Here is a 22,071-nt window from a genome sequence, read left to right as displayed (position 1 = left end):
GAGATTAAAACCCCAGGATTTCTTCCACAATCTCCTGCCTTCATCCTCCTTCCCCTTGCAGTGGCCATGCAGGGCCAGCACAGCAGAATCTAATTCAAAACCAAACCCATCCAGGCTGCAGCCTAAAAAAACACACACAACTGCAGCAGCATTGATAGAGGGGCAGATGTCAGCGGGGGCAGGAGAAAACAGACAGGTGACAAGGAGTGGAGGATTCTCTACCGTTTAATCACCTACCTGTCAAGCATGTCTCATTGGGCTCATTGCAGAATACTAGCAGGAATGTACACAGCTACGACTGTAACGCTGCTGTTGATTTTGAGGTGAGTCTGTTGGGTCACCTGTGTCAGGACGTGGATCACAACAAACACCCCGGAGAGGAGGAAGCGGGGCCAGAGGCCAGGCTCCCTGCTCCACACTACGCCTCCCTAGTGAGGCGCAGGTTGGCCACAAAGCCAGCTTGTCTAGGAGCTGATGAGCTGGAGCAGTTATTAAGAGTGGCTAAACATATCATTTCCTTTGTCACTGTGATTAGGCCAAGGCGAGGGGCCCTGGGGTAGAGGTAGACCCAGAGTGTATGATTAGCTCTGCCATTTAAATGACATTCACACTAATCGCTAATATCAGGTCTGTCAAGGTGAGAGAATACAACGAGGAATATGTCAGCACATGTTGGAAGGCTGAAGCAATGCAAAGGAAAAGCGCCGGGATATCTGATTCCACTTGATGCGAATGTTGTGTCAATCAGTTAAGTCAGGCACAGCGGTGGGGATAGTTTTACTCTGCATCAGTGCTGCTGTACTGTAGTCACAGAGCACAGAGGAGCTGCGATCTGTAAACACTACAGCTCCTGTGGAACCAACGGGGATTCAGTTGTTTAAAAAAAGGATTGGCAGTTGGAGGAAATTAATCATCAAAGAAGACCCTTGTAAAAATGCTGGTGAAGTTCTGCTCAAATAGGCTTTATTCTCTTGTAAAAACAGCACTGGCCAATTGCTTACAGAGCTATTTGGATTAGGAATTAAAGAATTGGTTAACTTTTATACTGCTGGTGGAAATTCATCTCTGAAGTCACGCCATCTTTTAAAAACTCAAATGACCCTGCTCACTCTCTTGCCTGAACAAAAGGAGGCATTATCAAACCTCACTCTCAGCAGTGCAAGATCCATTTGGTAAACAGCCTGTGTCCTACAGTAGTAATCAGAGGGTATTTTTGAGGGATTTGCAGGCTGGCCAGGAGGCATCCGCTGGAGTGATCTCTAATTGCTAGAAGCGGAGGCCTAGACTGCCTGGCGCTCTTTTGAAGCCATCGGCAGCAGCTTCCAGCCAGAGGAGCCAGCAGGGGGAGGCTTCCCACTGAGGCACTCCTTTTTCTTTATTTCCTTCTCTTATTCTCCCTCACCATGCCTTCATTCTACTTTCCGTGCTTTTCTTGCGCTCGCTCCCCCTTTCTTTCCATTCTCCTCTTTTTCTTCCCATTTCTTCTCTAACTGTACTTGTTCCCTTTCTCCACCCCCCTCCCCTCCTCCTCTCCTACTCAGTCAATGAGCCAGCAATCACTTTGCAGACAGACATCCTCTGCTCAGTCGGCCATGTTCAATCCCTAGCACCGGTGGCTGATGAGGCATTGTGGTGACGTCAAACACCGGGGCTTTTTCAGGGAGCAACAGTTAACCTGTGGAGGCGCAGCACTGCTTCCTAGGTTACAGGACTCATACTGGCAGTCTTTGTATAAAATAATGAATGTAATATGCCAAAGAGATGAAAGATAATGAGGCCAATTATTTTTTCTTCTCACCCACTGAGGTAGGAGAGGCGAATTTATGTCAAATAGTTGGTGTATAATGACACCTAATACCGCTCAAGCCTTTGTTACTTTAGGAGCTTATGTATCCTGGGGCAAAGACTTTTGCTCTAGAAAGTTGTTTTGAAATTGTGACAAACACACCAAACACCAGGACCACTAAAAAATAATACAATGTTATTCGAAAGTTGGACGGTGTTGCATATTCATACTGAAGGCTTGGGCATGTTGTCTGCATTGCTTATGCACGGGCTGTAAAAATCACCTATGAAATGAACAAGGACACATGAATTGAAAAAAAAAAAAAAATGCATGCTGTCATCCACACACACAGTTGCACAGAGACACAACCAGTTTTTGGTTGTTTGGAAGGCAGCTCGCTCAGTGTGACATTGACTCCTCAGTGCCAATTCCACACTGGGAGCTGCACTTGCTAGCTTTGCTGCCAATCCAGGTAAAGAGATTACAGACACACACAATGCAGTCTTCTGTTCGTCTGCCAAGGAGAAAACCAGCCCTTTAAGCCCATAGAAAAAAAAGAGCTATACACAAATTCACACAGCAATGGCCCCATCCCTGCACAAAACCAAGAATCCCCTTCTTCTTCTCCAGGAACACGGCTTCTAATATGGGCCTCGTTCATTTGGCTGTCTCACACAAAGCAGCCTTGTGACTAAAACAATTCAGCATCCACTTCTTTATCCTGGTCCCCAACACTGTTGCGCATTACTATTACTTGCATCATTCAAATAAAGAACGAATTTGGCTTACGATCAGTCACACAGTCATTATAAAGCTACACTAATGGGTGCTGTCTGCTTACAAACTATTGTAAAACAATATGAAGGAAAGTTACACTAGGATTTCATCATCTTTCTTAATGGTGTAATTAAAAAAGGTGAAAGAGAATGCGCGTGTGTCACCAGAAATAGATATAGGTGCCACCTTCAATATTTTAACTCGCAGTAATTAACTAAAAAAGTTGTTGAAAACTGCAGGAATGACACTGATTTATAGCAGTGCAGATTTTTACAGAGCATGAATCAAACAACCACTGTGGCACACAGTTTTGACCCAATTACTCAGCTACTTATAATCGTACGAGTGTAATTTAGCTTTGGGATTGCAATGTGCTAATTTGCATTGTATATACTTATCTTTTTTTGGATTTGTGTGGATTACGTGAGATGCAGAGAAGCTGCTTTTGAATAATCAACTCATAGGGAGTGTATATCTATACCATAGAGTTTCTCTTGAAAAGGTCCTGTGTGGATTATGTGTGTGGAATTATGCTACAGAGAGAGAGATGTGTTGATGAAGAGAGTAAGTGGTAATGTGGTGGAGAAGGAGGGCTAATTATGGTGGCAGAGTAGCACTTAATGAAGGATGCGTGTGAGCAGCAAGACAAAGAATTCATCTTTCATCTACTGTACCTTTTACTTACAAATTAAACCCCAATGCTTTGGCGGGTAACGAGAGGTGCCACTCTGCCACTCTTTCATCACAGTCGCCATCCCCTCCTGTAAGAGATGCAATTTGTCTCACCTCAGCAACACTCTCCTTGGCACTACCAATTGTGTTTGACAGTAAAATCACATTTTAGATCATAAATCAAATGTCAGCCTGCAGGACGGGAGTAGGCAACTGATGACAGAATGATTTTGACTCAGGGCTATTCCAAAAGCTTTTTATTTCCCACCCGTGTAGCTCGTCCTGTCATCCAGGGGTGGCATGTGACGTCGTGTTGAGGGTGGTGGGAATGACGACTGGTATGTGTAGTCCGTGACTGTTGTGCTGCAGGCCTTGCCTCAGCTCATGGCCTGTGTTTTGGAGCAAACTGTTATCTGGACCTCCACACACTATTAAATAAACTACACAAAACTAAAATAACACCTACACAATTCCTGGTTTTCTCTTTTCTGTCACAAAATGAGTGTCATGAGAGGAAGGGTAGGTTTAAAGGGAGGCGGTGTGGTGGGGACACTGCAGTAGAACATGGAACAATAGGCGCCCTCTGGCATCAACCTCTGGACAGCCCAAGCTGCTCACCAAAGACACTGAACTCACCCACAATGAACCGCTGCAGTGGGAAGGGAGGCTTTAGAGAGTTCAATTTCCAACACAATTGGCCGTATTCTACTCCTTTAAATGCCAAGGAGATGGTGTGCAGCGTGTGCCTTTGTGAGGAGCTTTGCTTACAGCGAGTGTCCTCTAGCAGGAGAGACAGAGGGAGAAAGACGAGAGAAATGGAGAGATGGCGAAGACAGGCAGGGTGGGGAGATGGTGTGGGGACAGAAATAGTGAAACTGTGTAAATGAAAAGGAGGAAAGAATAAGACTGAATGACTGGGCGAGATAGAGAGAGGGAAAAAAAACGTACAGAGTGAAACGAGAAGGGTAGAGAATGTCTCCTCTGGCTGTCGTTTCGCCAGCCTCGCAGGGACCGTCTGAAGGACAATGCTGCTACTAGTGGAGTGTGACGTTTGTCCTCTATCCAATTCACCACAGCCCCAAAGAAAACACACTTACAATCAAGTGTCGATCATGCATCTCATACACAATAAACTCTTCCAAACAACATACAATGCATTATAGTAATATACAATACAGCCTCAATATATAAAAAAAGAAAGAAAGAAAAAAAACCTTAATGGGAAAAATAAAAAGGCAGTGAGATAACATTCAAATGAGGTGATGTGAAGTCATTGTGTGCCACAGCAGGCCTAACAACAGATCGCATTAAACTGCAGGGAATTTTACCTCGGACACCCAGTCCTTTCTTATTTGAAGGAATATTTTGACTGTGCTCACACTCAATAATATACTGTTAAATATAAAGTCTCTTCTCTGAAGCATATTTAATTTGCTTGTAGTAAAAAAAAAAAAAATACAGTTTTTACCTCACACAAGCTCATGTAAATATAAAAATGCTCACAACTTCAAGGACAAGACATTTGCACATTTTGCCTCAGAAAGAACATTTTAATACAAGACTTTCTGACTGCTGTTGTGCTTTAGGGTTTGGGTCAGGGCCGAATTGAAAATTTGGTTGCCATGTATATGCAGCAGCATATGTATGCTGGACACCACACACTTGTAAAGCACACTGTCTGTGTTGCATGTATGATAACAATCAAGACTAACAAGAAAAAGGAGCAAATATATATTCCATATATATTTGTATATAAATATTTTCAGTTTCATGGTCTTTTATTCAGTGCTTTGCAAAGCATTAGATGCATAAAATGAACTGTTATTTTCAAAGTATGAAATTATGGAGTAGGCACCGTGGTTTTCAGTAGAATTGCATTGTGAAACATTTTTTGATTGCTAAATAAAAGATTTGTTATTTTTATCTATTGCAGTGCTGCAGAAAAATCCAGAATTATTTTTTCATGAATCAATCTGTAAGATAAAAATGAACTCAGGTGGGAAATTGATTTGGACTGCCGGGCTGCCAGATGCCCATTACTGGATCTGTAGGCAGCAGTAAAGTGGGCCCAGGCATTGGTTTCACTGATAATATATTCAATGTCCTTTCCTTTGTGGTCACGGGGCAGCTGAGCCATTAATATTACACAATCACAGCAATGGCTCCGATCAATTATTAAATTTTTCTTATGGCTCTGTAATACTCTCTGCAACTCATCTGGAAGAGCTGTTGTGTTTTGAAGATAAAAACAGCAAACATCCTCTGTTTCAAATTTCAACCGGAACAAAATATCTAAATGCTAGTTTGGAGAAACAGCAACAGCAGAACACAGTGCACCTGCCTCCTGCCTCCGTGTCACACTCAATATAAATACGTCCGCTGTCATCAGAAAAATTGCCAAGGAGGCTGTTTCTCCATCATTGTCTTCATTTGAAGGGCATTTTGCTGCCCAAAGGCAAAACGCCTAACACACTCCCCGAGCGTGGCGCCCATCCCCTTTCACAGAGGTCTGGCAGTGCAGCAGACAGGAGAGAGAGAAATAAGAGAGAGAAAAAAGCCTTCGTCTCAAAGCAGACCTCACACTGGGTTCTGTCACTACAGATCAAAATCCCCTCAAAGCCATAGATCACTTCCACTACAGTTCACATGTTCCACACTTAGAAACTGTTTACCAGACTCAAAGAGTTCGTCTGCACAGCGTATACACACAGATACTGATACAGTAGGAAAAGAAAGTGAGAGTTTGCAAAAAAAAACAATACCGCTTTCGATCTGAGCCAACTGCACTTAAACATTTATCCAGGTTGATGGGATGAGTCGCTCGCTGCAAACAAATGTTTACATTTCTATGGCAGAACAGCCCAGTTCACTGAGATGGTGCGGTGCCAGCTCTGCTACAAGTGAGCTGACTAGTGTGACAAACAGAGAAGTGTCTGCTCCTTTCGCTTGTGGAAATACCTGTCAGTGCCTGTCGACTACTCGCACACACAACGCTACATACACACATAGGCAGCCGGAGGAGTCTGTCTCCTAAAAGTTCCTTTAGCGTATCTATGTGAGGATGCATGGCCAATAACAGCCGTCGCACAGGGCTCTGGATAAGTGACAGCCCGATGTGTGCTTACCGGCGGTTAAGCCAGGCCTGTAAGCGTGCAGCTCGGCTTAAACACACACCACTGCATTGTGGTGCAGGGAGGAAACCTGTCTTTGGAAAGTCCTCTGCATGAGAGAGAAACGTCCCCTCATCTTAGATAAGGAGCCGATGAGAGATAGCGATAAAGTCAGTGCTTCTCCTGGGCCTTATCTGATGCTGTTATCTGACTGCACAGCACCCACCGTCTCACAATCTTTACACCCTTTAAGCACCTCTCTGAAACACTCACACCAGCATCATCACAGACACACACACACTCAAACATTCTAAACACCGTACCAGCTTATTGATTAGTTTGACACGCTCCCATTGTTGAGCAGATGGTACACCTAATATCATGTAAGATTGGAACTGTTCTGTGTTATCTCATGGGGAAAGGACACAAAATGACTATTTTCTCACCTTTCAGAAAGACCGAGAAAAAAATTGGGAGAAAGGACAGCAGACGCTGTGCACTTACCTCTATGTCTGTTAGTAGTCTTATCAAACATAAGCATGGCATCATCAACCTGGAAGACAGAAGAAAAGCACTGACATTAGCTTAATCTTTTCAGCAAGTACCTCACGTTCCCTTCTCCCCATTGAATCACATCTCATTCTTCTCACTGTAATTATTCTTAGAATATATATTCTTGCTGCGGTACACTTATTTCTTTCTAAGCACCTCTCTCCTACATTATCATTCTGCGGTCACAGGATTAATGTCAGGTTACCATTTCCTTTTCGGTCTGTAGCTCATAATTTCCATGATATAGGAATTTAAGCAAGTTTTGACTCATTGTCTGGATAAGATGTGGCAAAGATGTGAGCGAAAAAGTGGCAATAGGGGAGGGAATTAACAATAATGACAAGCAGCGAAAAAATGGAGAACTGTGTGGACAATATGTTTATTTTGATGAACACCACTGTCCGGCCTCGGAGAGAGTGACAGATAGACACATTACACTAAGCGAGCGTGAGACAAATGGGATCCTTTCCTCATCCCACAGCCGCAGCGGCAGCAGCATCCACCATAATATCATCCCTCATCATGTCCAATAAAGCCACACACAGACAGACAGCATTTTTTTCCACACATCCCTGAAAAACCGATCTCTAGGCACACTCTGTTTTCTGTAACTCTGAAGAAATGCTTAAAAAACTGAGTGAGGCATGCTCATTTAGCCTGTGATTTTGTCTTGGGAGAAAAATATAAACAAAACAAAAAAAAAAGCAGAGGGGAAGACAGCAGCAGCAGATAGAAACAAAGAGGGAACACTCTGCACCATTCACTCTCTGGTTATGGTCTCTAGGTAAGTGTAACGGTGTACCGAGGAGGCTTGATGCTGTGCAGGGGGAAAGATGTGCGCACCAGCATGCGTCTGTTTTTCACGGGAGGGTGGCAAAGCTTCGGGAGGAGATGGGAAGAGACAAGAATAGGGGTCTCACTCAAGCCGAACTGTCTGATTGGATAAAGAGAAGTGCCTGGCAGCCAGGCAGACTAGCGCTGGCTCACTGTTCATGCCACCCTCTTGCCACACATTTGGCACACAAGACGTTGGCACAGCTTGCAGGGCCCGGTTACTCACTGCACGGCTCACAGGCCACATGTGGCTCACAGGCACTTTATGTGCACCTCCCCAAAATATTTCTGAATTGCCAAATATAGCTAGCAACAAACATATGGATTTTAAATAATCTACATACAAGGCATGTTTGAATTTGGGCGGGGAATCAGAGGGTGAATTCTGGCATTGATTACCTTGAATAAACAATAAAACTGAGGCATCACTTACTTAAAGGTAGGGCTGGGCGACATGGCCAAAATCTTGGGATGATAATGTAAACCATTTTTTAATGCAATTTGGCCACTGTTTTTGATTACACCGCGATACAAACATTAGAGAAAAATATATACAACAAGTATTTTTATATTGTTCAGGTGATGTATATTGTCATATCGCCCAGCCCTAGTGCTTGTTAGTATCAAATTATTCATTCATTCATTATCCTTATCCGCTTATCCACACTCGGGTCATGGGAGGCTAGAGCTGAACCCAGCTGACATTGGGAGAGAGGCAGGGTACACCCTGGTCAGGTTTCCTGACAATCATGTTCTCATTCACACCTACGGGCAATTTAGAGTCACCAATTAAACCTAAGTGCATGTTTTTGGACTGTGGGAGGAAGCCGGAGTACCTGGTGAGAACCCACGCTGACACAGGGAGAACAAGCAAACTCAAATTAGAAAATGTAATTTTTCATCATGATGTCTCGATGGTTTTTATGACGATATGATGCCAGTGAAATACGATAAATGATTGTATTGATTTATTGCCCAGCCCTATTTAAAGGGAGAGTTCAGATTTTTTTAAGTGGGTTGTATGAGGCACTTAACCATTGTCAATACATTACCAACAGTAATACAGTAGATTGCGATCAGCATACCTCCAGTTCGGAGAAGCAGCCAAGAGTAGCGGAAAAGAAGCTCAGCAATGTACTGCTGAGGATGGGGGCAGCAGCAAAACATATTTTAGCCATCTAAAAAAAGGCCTACCTGAAGCAAGATCAATGTCAGTTTAAGTGCACACTATATCTAGAATATTTTCAAAGCTTTAGCTCGCCATCAGCAGTCCTGTTTAACTATTGATCTCTCTTCAAAGTGACCAGACTGGAGTTGCTGGTCTCCCGCTGCCTCGATGGGTTAGTTTGTTTGTGTTCTTTATCTTTGGTGATTCCAAACTAACCCTTTAAAAGACCAAAGTCTCACAATAACAAAAAAAATAACTGATCAAAGCAGTGGTATACCAGCGTGTTCTTGTGAGGTAAAATAATAGTTTTTTCGAAGAAGTCTAGTGGCTTTAAAGAGAGATGCATATAACTGGTTCAGTTCCCCGTTGGTAAGGGCTGTCTGACTGCAAAGTAAAGCAGTGAAAATAGAGTATATACTTAAACTGATACTGTTTTTGTAGGTGGCTAAAACATATATGGCTGCTGTCCCCATGCAAAGCACTTGCAAACATTGCTTAGCTTCTGTGTTGGTACCCGTCTGCTTTTGCATGCCAACCACCATCTAATATGGATAATTACCTCACAGAACCTCACTTCAATGGATCAGAACTATCCTTTTAAGCCGATACCAGAGAGAGACAAAATAAAGCAGGCAGTCTATGTGAAGTTTAACAGTGAAACTGAAGGCCAAATAGAAATTAATTGACTTGTGTTACCACTGTGGTGCTGCAGCTTGCACCTCTGTACAACAACTAACAAAGTCATTCATTTCCCCAATCTGTTGTAGCAAAAACAATAAAGTTTGCTGGTTCTCTGACAAATGTGCTACTGTAGCTGATGACTGCAAGCTGGGAAAACATATAAAAGTAGTGTACAAATAAACAGCTGCCAAGCAATATCACCTGCAGCAACAGTTTTAAAAGCAGACATTTATAATGTAACGCAACCTAACCTTTTGTCTCAAGCCAGGTGATCTAATGAAAATCGCATTAAAGTGAAAGGAAGTGGGATAATTGGAATTTGTAGTGCAGTGGGTTGGGACTTCGTTGTCTGAGTTTGAAGAACACCAGGTAACTTCTGGACTGCTTTTTAAGACACAGTTCAGTAATTCTATTGTTGCATTAAGTTCTTTCGCCAGACAATTACACTGTGAAAAAAAATGTTTTGTCTTAGTTTTTCTTTTGCGCCTAAAACCACAAACAGTTTATAATGTCTCCATGTCTGACAGTGTGAAAGCTGCAAAGCGGAGCAGAAGATGGAATGGCATGTTTACCAACTAAACGTTTAATTTGACAAGTGTGGCTGACAGCCTGTGATCATTTACATGGGAGACGAAAATTTATAGCATTTGAGTTCTGTCATCTAATATCAGTAATACTGGAACAGCAAAAGTAGTCGCAACGCCACACAAAATTGGCAGTGGAGAATATTCTTCTTTCTTAAAGGGTGGTTCCGTTTCTCTGTGGTGCAGAGCACCAAAACATTCTAGAATGTTTTGGTGCGAGTTGTCGAGTGTTGGCGATATCAGCCATAGTTTAATGTAGGAACTACTTTTGTTTTCTGCAGCTGTAACCGTGTAACAGAGCAGAAGGCAATGTCGACGAGAGGCTTGTACTTGTGACAGTACAGTAAGATTTAAACATTCCTGAGCTGAGCTGTGATGTTTGCTAGTTATGGTGAGCTTGCAGTATTGAACTGAAGCGTCTGTGCAGAAGGTCTGTGGATTATCTCAAATAACCAGGTTGTGATTTCTGTTTGTTTTATAGTTGTTTTTTTGTCCCTTTGAGCACAACAAGTGAAGTGCTCTTTAAAAATATATATTGACAGAAGGCAGACAGCAGATACAGCAGATATCTCAATCTAAATTGTACGGCTGGGCGATATGATCTCAAATTAATATCACGATTAATTTCCCTCATAGTTCACTGACATGGTCTCTACTGTAAATATGCTCAACTATTAAGGCTGGGATATTTTTGTCGAATAAAAGAGTGTATATCTTTATGATTTCAAAGATATTAAGGAAATATAGACAGATGACCTATTGAAGTGATACTGAAATTAAAGCATCGCTTGAAATGAAAACATCACATTTTTAGTTTTAAAGGAGAAATTAACTTCTCTAAAACAGTAGAAAATAAATAACTTGCATTTCTTGCAAACAATCTTGCCACATTGTTTACATTTGACTTATTTTTGTTTGGTGTCGTCCTACTAAAAGCCAAATTGTGTCCAAATGACGAAAATTGCATTTTTCTTGGGTTCAAGCCACTCAAGTTGCTTCTCCTCCATGTTGCTGAAAATACTTGAAATAATCACCATAGGAAAGCTGTAGGTCCTTTCACAGTGCTATATTGCCATAAAGATCTGTGCCGGCTTTTCGCCTTAGGGCATTCATAGTAATTCCGCAAAAGCGTGATATTCGTGTAGATTCATAGTGCAGTCCATTGCCGCGGAACGAGGTGGAAGGAGATGATACTGATACTGCTGCTCAGTAGCAATGGGGTGCCGATGGGGTGCACAGTTAGCACTATAGCAGTGCAGTATGTATGTGCTCAGCATTATGTATTCAGTTAGTGATGCCGGTTTGTTTACAATGAGCGGTGGACAGTTAGCGACAGCGGCTGCAGTTGCAGCATGTTGCTGAACATGATTTGATGACTGTCGGACTCAGTGGGAGGCGTGTTTCTGATGATCGACAGGTATTTTACGCCTCGCTGGCATAGCAGAATCATAGTGATCCAGCCTCCAACATTCCCACCAATTTTATGCCTGTTACTACTTCTGAAGGCGTCACAGACGTTACAGACGTAAATATCGCGGCTTGAGACGCGGTATGAAAGGGCCTACTGATCCAGTGTTGAGATGAAAGTTTCTTTTGTTAGGCAGCTAACTATGACCACTCAGTTTGTTGTTCATATCAAGGCAAACAAATGAGAGCATGAAATCTGACCACACACACAGTATCATCAGCCATCAAGCAGCATGAGCTCTTCAAGCAACACGACATTCAAATATGTGCACTCTGATATTGATAGTATTGCTTGTGTAAAGCCATTTGCTTCCTGAGAGCAGAAAGACTGCTTCTTTGTAAAATGAAGTGAGGTCTATTAAAGGAAGTGTATTATATAAATGTGTGAACTGTGTTGTTGTGACATTATTAGAGGAGGACCATCCTGTCAGCGAGACCCATACAACAAAGAACACAGATTCACAGTGAAGCACTGATGGGCACTTTAACAAAGAATGTGCACATCATGTGAGAGTCACACTCCAGCAGGTCATACAATACAGTCTGCCCTATCTCTCTCACCCACAGTCTCTCTCTCTCTCTCTCTGCCACTTGCAGAGTCTATAGAACCATCTCCCGTGCTTCAGGGCTTTTCAATGTAGTTATTCAAGCAGAACACAACTGTGTGCCTCCATCTGATAGAAGGTTAAGGACCTCTTCACTGCTCACAAAAAACCCCGCCACACAGAGGTGAGGCCAGGCTCACCTCAGGGAAGAAATCTTTCTCTGTCCTCCTCCTCCTTCTCTTTCACTCTTCCTTTTCTCCTGGCTCGGTGAAAAGAAAGGTTCAAAGGATAATGGCTGTCTTATCACTATGTAAAAGGGGAATGGGAACTCCAGCGAAGTGCCTGGCCTTTTGTGACAATGAAGAAAAGAGCAAAAGTCTATTTCACTGTGGTATATGCACTGGAACAGTCCATGACCACTTAAAAAAGAGAAGACTGCTGGAAGACAGTCGGGGGGCAAGAAGGCTGGGCAGCTCTTTAACAAAACCTGCAGCAAACACATCTGAACCAAATAACCTCTTTTTTAAAAAAAAGGGCTGGCAGGGGTGTATTAGCTGTGCGGATTGTTGGCTTACAAGCTATTTTGCTTTTATTCACTATTCAGAAGGTGTTGTTTTAATACTAGTGTCTTTTCCGGATCCCATTCTGTAAATGGTAATTTGATTCAGCAGGTGTCAGCCCTGATTCCAAAAAAAATGGGACATTGTCTAAAATGTAAAATAAACCAAATTGCTACTCCTTTTTTATACATATATTCAATGGAAACTGTACAAAGACAGTACATGTTATGTTCAAACTGATACACTTGCGATGCATTCAGTTTTTATTAACATTTTACATAGAATCCCAACGTATATCCATTAAATAAACATGTAATAATGCTGCTTCTCTGGCAGACCTGGGCATAAGGCGGCCCATGGGCCACATCCGGCCCGTTGGCTGTCTCTGTCCAGCCTGCGGGAGGTAACTCAGAATTTAGAAATCAATACAACCGCAGTGATTTTATTTTGATGGCGATTATCGTATGTGCGTGCATTCCACAACATTGAGCTACCTTGTTACCTTGTGAAAAACGCTTATTTCTTTATTTCATGAAGTTAAAATATTGCTGGTTTACTGCATAATATATATGCTCTATATTGTTTTTGTGGTTTGAATGAATGTTGTGTTTAAAATACATGGAAAAGTCAGATAAAGTTAGGAGTTTTTACTATTTTTTACTGCTGTATTTAATTTACTCCTCATTAACAAAGTCTTATCATAACATGTATTCTTACCAGTAGCAGCTCAAAACCAGATAATCTACTGCATTTTATAAAGCGATGAAATAAATATTGAGCAGGATTTAGTTCAGAGTTTTGGTCCGACCCTCCACAACCTTCGCAGTATCTCATGTGGCCGCTCGGGAAAATGAATTGGTCTACAGGGTAAAAAAAGACAAACATTGTTTTTTTTTTCTAAATCAAAAGACATAATTTTGTATCGATCTTTCTTTCACAGCGAACATAATTTTGTGGAACAAGACAAATCATTTTGCCATGTTTGTGTGATAAGTGTGATAAGTGCTGACCTCAGATTATAGTATGAGTAATGATCATAGCAATACGTTTTCCTGATATCAGACACAATTGTCAACTCATGACACTCCAGTGTTTCCTCAAGGATTTTTTTCAGCAGCGGGGGTAAAGGGTTATTTGTCCCCTGGATGGTGTGCGTGTGTAAACATCAATCAGCAAATAAGAAAATATAACACTCTACTGCAAAAAAAGCTTTAGAACCAGTGTTTCCCACAGGATTTAATGAGACTATGATGGGGGGTCCTGAACCAAATTGGGCCTAATGTCACTATTCAATCTTATCATATCATATCGTTCACGATTATACCGGTACATTTTTTTTATGGGTAAAAAAAAAAATGTATATCATGATATTGGCAACATTCCTACTTCTTAACATAGTGGTGTAAGGGTTTCCCATTAATTACCTAGACTGTGGCGGCCCGCTATAGTATCATGTGCTGTGCTAACGTCACATTTCAAGCTACTGAAAGTATATGTACACTAGTCATATGAAGTTATTTTGCGTTGTGTTCTGCTCAGCAGAGTGTCTGTCACCCATCAGTCAGTCAAACCCCGACCCCCACCTCTCTGTGCTCCTCCGAGACATGCGCGTGCACTCACACACGCGCAGTGAATAGCTGCCCTCCTCACTGCGCTTCAAAATAAGCACCTACCTGTCTGTTTGTGTGAGTATGTGTGCGCGCGAGCCAAACTAAATACTAGCAACATGTCCGGGGCCGTCAGAGTCCAAACACACTGCTGCATTATGCTGTTTGTTAGCCACGAGCTAACATTAGCTAACAATTAAAGTTTTTTTAATCACAAAAAGCTACTATTACTTCCTGCCGCTAAAAAAATGCAGCTTTCAAAATAAAATCAGAGTGTGTTAACATAATCACCACAGAATTTACAAGAAGACTGTCAAAATAAGATGCCTTGAATAAAACATACAAGAACCTTTATTCTTCTTTGCAATGATTAATTAAAATAGCCAATGATTAAGATCAGTTTATATGATGGAATAGTGGCAGAATGTGTGAGAGGCACCAAATTTGGGCTTTTATGAAAAAAATTCTCCAGGGGGGCATGCCCCCGACCCCCTTAGCCAGCTATTTTCAACACTGTCTGGCTACTCCATGTCCTAGTGGAAAGCCCTGTTGACTGTGAAAAATGTTACTATAAAATGTACAAAATTTTCGTACCCCCCAGATGGTTATTTTTTATTATTTGTTAATACTCAAGAGTCGAGAGTAAATTTTTTGTATTTGGCAAGTGTTGAGATTTTCAATTCACACTACATTTAGATTTATGATTCATTCTTATTTTTTTGTATGATTTTTATTCATTTATACTGACTAAAAAATCATTTTCTATATATTTTTCAGTATTTTTTTAACATCGTCAAGAATATCGCAAAAATATTCTAAAATATCGTGATTATCTTTTAGGGCCATATCGCCCACCCGTAGGGCTCTATTTCATTCTTACCGTAACGTTTAGTAAATACATGCACCGCAAAAACATGTGGAGGCGAGCTTGGCCGTAGTGTGCGGGGTAGTAAATGTATATAGCGGACACCCTGCACTGTTTCCAGCCTCAGTGTGACTTTGCTTCCACTCTGGACGGATTAACGGTCCGGACCCAGGCAAAGCAGTAGCAGTCACAATGAAACTGGCAGTAGAAATGGCAGTGGCAATATCAATTTAAACTTTTCAGTACTGGCAGGTAGTAAATGCTGTGAAGCTATGTAAGGGAGTGAAAGAGTTTGAGTTGAATGAGTAAGACATACTATTACTTTAAAATGTCTTGGAATCCAGCCATTTCAACTTGGCTGTAAAGGTGCTAATTCATGCCAATAAATCGTATATTAGACAGCAAACAACTATTCAGTGCTGTTGCTAAAGGAGTTAGTTAGGTTAATTACTTTACTGGTGGTTAGATTGATCAGTAGAGTGCATGTAGTGTGTAATGCAGCTCTGTAAGATTTGCAGACTGCACTTATAGTAAGTAGTGACTTTATTTATTTTCTGAGTTCCTTTTTGTGTGCCATGTTTGTGAAATGCAGCATCAGTTCCATTAGTTTACTACATTGTGACTATTGAAGGTAATAGAATTTAAGTGACATTTTAAGAAAAATCTAAACTTTATTTATTGACCAATTTATTTGGTATTTGGGCACACCAACACAACCCAGTGAATGATCTTATCTGAAGGTAATGCAGCGCAGTGGTAGGGCCGCAGCTAACTATTATTTTATAAAAGATTCTGTAATATCCTGAGATTGCTAACATTTGGTATTACCCTAGAGGGAGCTCTTGGGAATCAAAGTGTGTGCTACCTGGCAGGAAATTACCTGCCAGGAAAGGTATGAGTAGATGCCGCCTGCATGATGGCATATGTTTTTTTAATGTCTAGGCTTCCAGAAATGATTGAGTAAAGCCACAAGAAACCTGCTGAAGCACTGTGTCCTCCTTTGACAAATGCTGAGCCACAATGTTTCATTAATTTCTATAAAATAGTGCATATGTTTTCTATTGTCTTGATTTGTCACTGATAACTCAAATATATTCAGTTCAATGGGATATAAGATATACTTTGAAAAAGTCTTAGAAAAAAGGGTGGTCACACCAAATATTGATTTGATTTAGATTTTTCTTCTGTTCATTCAAGTTGCATTTTGTTAATTGATAAACATAAACTATTAACATTTCCATTTTTGAAAGCATTCTTATTTTACAGCATTTCTTCACACCTGCCTACAATGTTTAAACAGTCCTGTATATATTCTATAAAACAGGAAATTCATTGATAATCAAAATTGGTTTGTGATTATTTTTCTCTTCATCGATTAGATTAATCGTTGCAGTTCTCCTGACTGGCGTAGGTAGAATGATTTCAGATGAACCCTGTGACTCCGCATAAACTTCTGCTCATTAGACCCCCTCTGTGCTTGTGCTTCAAGCCATACAGTACTGGATTTAGGGGGACTTTGAGGACAGCCAGGAAACATGTGAGCTTTACAAGCAAAGAGGTGCACATGGTCAGAAAACATAGGAGCAACGTGACAGTGTAGCTCTATATCACTAAAAAAAACGTGTGAAAAAAAGACTTATCCTGTTCCTGTCATATAGCGTGAGACCTAACTCCATACCAGGTGCAACCTCTTTGTCTGTATCAATCCATATGTTTGAATAACCTCAGAAAAAATACATGATAATTCAAAAAAAGGTTGCTGAATGATGAATTATGTATCAAAGGACAAAGGCATCAATAAAGGCTAATGTGCTCTGTTTTTGGACAGGAAAACAGCGGAGGTGCCAGGTGACAGGCAGAGATTTAAGAGCTCTGGAAATGAATTATGACAGCGATTTAGAAAGGTGTCAAATGCACATTTACATTCAGCTCACGGCTGAAGGCTAGCGCAGAAGCTTTCCTGCAATTTGGGGGTGACACTGATATAGATCATATCTGATGCCAAAGGAACGGAGACCTGAGCCACAGATAGTGACCTGGGACTGGTTGCGCCCTCCTATGTTTTTGTGCTGGCACCATGTGGGGCTTCTTGCTGTTTTTTGTGGGTGCACAGAGGTTTTCTTTCTTGCCTTCATCCGTTACGATTGCTGTGATCTTCACTTTTACCCAGGTGGAAAAATTGCACCATGTGTGTGTGCAGCTAGCAGGCAATTTCGGTGTCAGATTTGGTGTCAATGATCACTGGGATTTGTGCTCACACTGCCGGCACCAAGGAACAACCAGTGAAAATCATTCAACATAGAAGACGAAGGTTATACAATGTAAACTGTCAGAACATTTTGTTTGGTTTGAGGACAGTACTAACATCTAAATAGGGACAAAAGGAAGTAGGAGCATGACAATTTTAAGTGAAAGTTTTTTTAATTATATTTTGAATAATGTCTCTTTATTTTGTATGGTTATGTGGAGGTTTAAAAGCCCATTTATGATGGAACTGATGCACTTTCTATTGCGTCATTATCTGATGTTTTTATTTTTTCTACTGATTACTACTGATCAGAGAAATTGTTAGAAATTTGCATTCCTATCATGATGCAACAGAAAAGACTTAAATAAGACTTACAGAAAAGTCCAACTAAAGCAACAATAGTATAATTAGCTTTTTTGTATTGCCCTATACGACAGGTGTCACGGTTTCAGTACTAAGTGAATTAAAATGAACTTTCAATTCCAATAATCAAAATCAAAACCAGGGATACCAACCAATGACCAATGATACCAACCAAGATTCTAACACTGACAGCTTTTGGTGCTGAAAAAAAATAAATTGAAAATTGATTTGAATCATGACCTTAAAATTGAAAATCTAATCAAATCATGGCTTTGGAGAATGGCGACCAGAGTGCACAGACAGATTCCCACTTGACAATTAAACTAAAAATGAAGGAGCAGAATTACTCCTTCTGATTAACCGTACGTTCATTACATTGTCCCATCAATAGACTCATTAGACTTCCCACTGCAAAACGTGACTTCACCATGATATATTAGATATAGACGGATGTAACTTATCTTACAATCAACCAGCAACGAGTACCAAATATGTAGATGAAAACCTACAGAAAGCTGGCAAGAAGACTTTCTATTAGACTTCTCCATTGATAAAATTGCTTATTACACATTTAAAAATTACAACACATTAGACCAGGATGGGCAATAAATTTTCCCAAGGGGCCACATAAGATTGCCACATAAGAAGATGAAGGTTGCGGAGGGCTGGACGAAAACTCTGAAATAAATTCTGCCCAATAATACTTTCATCGCTTTATAAAAGAGAATACATGTTAATAAGATAAGATAAGTTGTTTATGTTAATGTGGATTAAATCAAATACAGCAGTAAACAATAGTAAAAACTTCAATCATTATCTCACTTTTCCATTTATTTTATTTTAAACACAACATACATTCAAATCACTAAAAACAATATAGAGCATGTATGTAATGCAGTTAACTAGCTATATATTAACTTTATGCAAAAAGTGTTTTTCACAACATAACAAGGTAACTCAGTGTTTTTTGTTGAACGCATTTCTGTGCAGGTGCGTATGCATGCACACACATGCTTAAATCGCCTTCAAAATAAAAGCACTGTGGTTGTATTGATCTATAATTTCTGGGTTACCTCATGCGGGCCAGACAGGGACAGCCAACGGGACGGATGTGCCACGGACTGCATAAGATATTATAGTAATAATAATAATAATAACACCACAATGTTGCTGGGGGCATCTGACAAATACAATTTTCTACTGACACAAGCCAAACCTGTGTCAAGAGTCACCATAAATACAGAAGCACTATGAACCACTTCTGTCTCGATATACACAGTAAAATCACATATTGAGTAGAGAGTTTAACTGGAGCACCTAGTTTTAAGCCCCTTGTTGGCAAGCATTCGTTTTCCTTAAGTGTCTCTGAGGAAGAGACTGAATCCCTGTCTGTTTAAGGGCAGTAGTCTGGAGCTGAACCTGCACTACAGCCTCGCTGTGGAGGGGTAAAGGGGGTAAAAAAAAAACCCTACAGGGATCAATGAAGTATCACATTATTATTATCATCATTACCATTATGAGAGATATGGGTCACGGTCAAGGAGAAAACCCAGCTGGCACCACCCCTTCATCAACACTCCCTTTGCAGTGCAGAGCATCTAATATTCTATTACAATGATGGCAATTAACAGAGAAATGATAGCGACCCAGTGACAATGGACAAATTTGTGACAACCCTTTCAATTGTTCTTTTGTAGAGGAAATCTATATCATTGTCTGGGAACGTTGAGCTGCAATGTGCTGCAACCACGCTTGAGCGCTTTTACAAGTGGTGGTTTAACGAGGAGCAGAGGGCAAAATTTTAGCTCACTATAAGCTCTTGCAATTACACAAGGGGGCAAAAGGGACACTGTTCTTAAGTGGGAGCCTAGATGGACGAGCGATTTTTCAGGTCCTCAGAAGAGGCCGAGCCAGCAATGTTTAATCTGGAACACAACCCCTCTCTTTCCCAAAACGAATAATGGATGAGTGGCAACCGTCAGCAGAAGTGATAGAAATGCAGTTCAAACTTCAAACACACACACACACACACACACAAAGAAAACGCAAAGTGATGTAGGGTGAAGGGGCGCTTATCCTCAGTCCACCCTGTCTACCCTATCTCTCTTTATTTTTCCTCCAGTAAATATGTTTTATAGTTTTTCTGGCAAAACAAAAAACTGGGTTCATCACCTGATTTGCAATTAATATTTTTCTACTGAAGACAATTTGCATACTGATTGTTTTTGGCCATCATGCAGCAACTGTCTCTTAAATGTATCTTATATTTTCTCTTAATTTCCTAAAAGATAAAAAAATTAGAGACGTCCTTAACCAGCCAAATCTGCTCTTACCCAGGTTTGCTGAATAGTGAATCAAACATTATCATAATTGTCTACAAGCATACAAGTCTACCCCCCCCCCCACACACACACACACACACACACACACACACACACTCACCCCCCCGCACTATATAAGGGCAGGCAATGTGCCATCTGCCACAAAAAAATGCTGCAAGAAGAAGAACAGAGGAACTTCAGCAGTGAAATACTATTAAATTAACTTCCCAGAGCATCAGAAATACTGTTAGATAAGACAGATAAAACATATAATAATCTAGTAAATACATATCTATAATTTGATTAAATGTTATATATGCTTTTTTGCACAAATTTTAATATTGTGTTCCATGCATTTGACAAACAACTACTAGACAATGAAAATGATTTAAGGGACCAGCAAATAAGAAATAATCCTAGGAATCAATGGGTACTTACAAAAGTAAAATTGTTAATGCAAACAAAAATATAAATAGTATATATATATTGCTTCCTGCATGAATTTGACAGTTGATAGCGTAGAGAGGAAACAATGGAAATCCATAGGATGCCCAAGCAATTACCAATGGACAATTACATATTTCAAGAGTGACTGAAAACTCTAACTGTCATAAAGTACATTGTATATGATGACAGTGAATGAAGCCCACTGTAGGGTAACATCGGGGGAATGAGCTCTGAGCGTTCACGCCCACAATTCATCTATTTTTTATACCTAATAACCAAAAAATGAGAGTGACAGAAAAAAACGTGATTCAAGTGTTTTTCAGCAGTCATCTGACAGAAATTCTTGTGTATGTAATTATTAATGATATACACCATGGGCTGAAATGTCAACACTTATTCCAGTAACTTTCCTTCATGTTGACATTAACAAAATGGCTTGAGAGGAACACTTGAGGAAGACAATTCCTCAAATCTGTCAGGATTACATATTTATGAGGTCCCCTGCTCAGCATCCAAGGAGGTCGCCATGGTGATACAAGCTGATGTATATTCTAACAATGAACTTTGTGTGTCAAAGAATGCCTCAGAGCATTGTTGAAATGGTTAGTACAGACACTACCATGGCGCTCGGTGCAGCTTTCAGATCAGCAAATACACAATTAAAAAGGCAGTCATGCTGAGGCCACTCTAATCAATGTACTGTTACAAAGAAATATAATGAAAGGATGATGGAGTGATGCCTTCAGGAGGCTGCTGTATTGTTAGGGCAGAGCATAACACTGTTGTGGCAAAGCGTTATTTTATTAGCACATCTCTAGTCCTGCCCAAGCCAGCCTCAAAACAACAAGACGGTTTAAAAAAAGAACCATATTATTCACAGTTTTACTGAAAACAACCCACATTTCTCTGCATATAGTGTTTTATGTCTGCTGTACTCTTAAGTAATGCAGATTATGCATTACACAAATGTAACAGGGTCACCCAGGGAGTTGTATACCTTACTGTTTGCTTACTTTGAGGTACGATTACAATTAAGGTCAATTCTGCCTGTTTTCATCATCCCAAATCAGCCATATGTGTTCAAAATGCATCATCTGAAATAAAAAAGCCTGCAGTCACCATTTAAGGACATATTTACAACTAGGCTTAAATGTGATATATTGCTAGTTTAAACGGCCACTTTGACCCTGTTACACTAAACAGAAAAGCATTTATAAGGTTCTTCCTTCCTACATGAATGGGACTTCAGTATGTTGTGGGGTCAGGCCCTCCGTTTGGCCTCACAGAGGCATGTCCACACAGTTGAGCTCAGTATGCTTGAGGAAGTAGGCCTTGGCCTCGTCCATCAATCCGCCTGTCTTCCTTTGCCAAGCTGCAGGGAACTACCCATTATGGAGTCATTTTATTAATAGGGCCCCTTTCCTCTCCGCCACACTCTTGCAGAGTGCCTCCTCATTCTGTCAGAATGGAGTATGCCTGCAAGC

The 22,071-nt window shown here is 40.7% G+C and overlaps 1 protein-coding gene across 11 annotated transcripts in view; it reads right to left on the bottom strand.

Moving 5' to 3' along the window:
• The window catches only part of LOC131986692 (RNA-binding protein Musashi homolog 2), a 273,297-nt gene that overhangs the window by 111,565 nt on the left and 139,661 nt on the right, over positions 1–22,071 (bottom strand). For all 11 annotated transcript variants that reach the window (XM_059351764.1, XM_059351763.1, XM_059351765.1 and 8 more), the window contains exon 7: positions 6,850–6,898. In XM_059351764.1, the coding sequence (XP_059207747.1) occupies positions 6,850–6,898 (49 nt within the window). The remainder of the gene's footprint in view (positions 1–6,849; positions 6,899–22,071) is intronic.

This window comes from Centropristis striata, chromosome 15, assembly GCF_030273125.1.
Source record: "Centropristis striata isolate RG_2023a ecotype Rhode Island chromosome 15, C.striata_1.0, whole genome shotgun sequence".
NCBI lineage: Eukaryota > Metazoa > Chordata > Actinopteri > Perciformes > Serranidae > Centropristis > Centropristis striata.
Note: the sequence above shows the minus strand (reverse complement) of the source record. Positions and strands in the feature narration are given on the sequence as shown.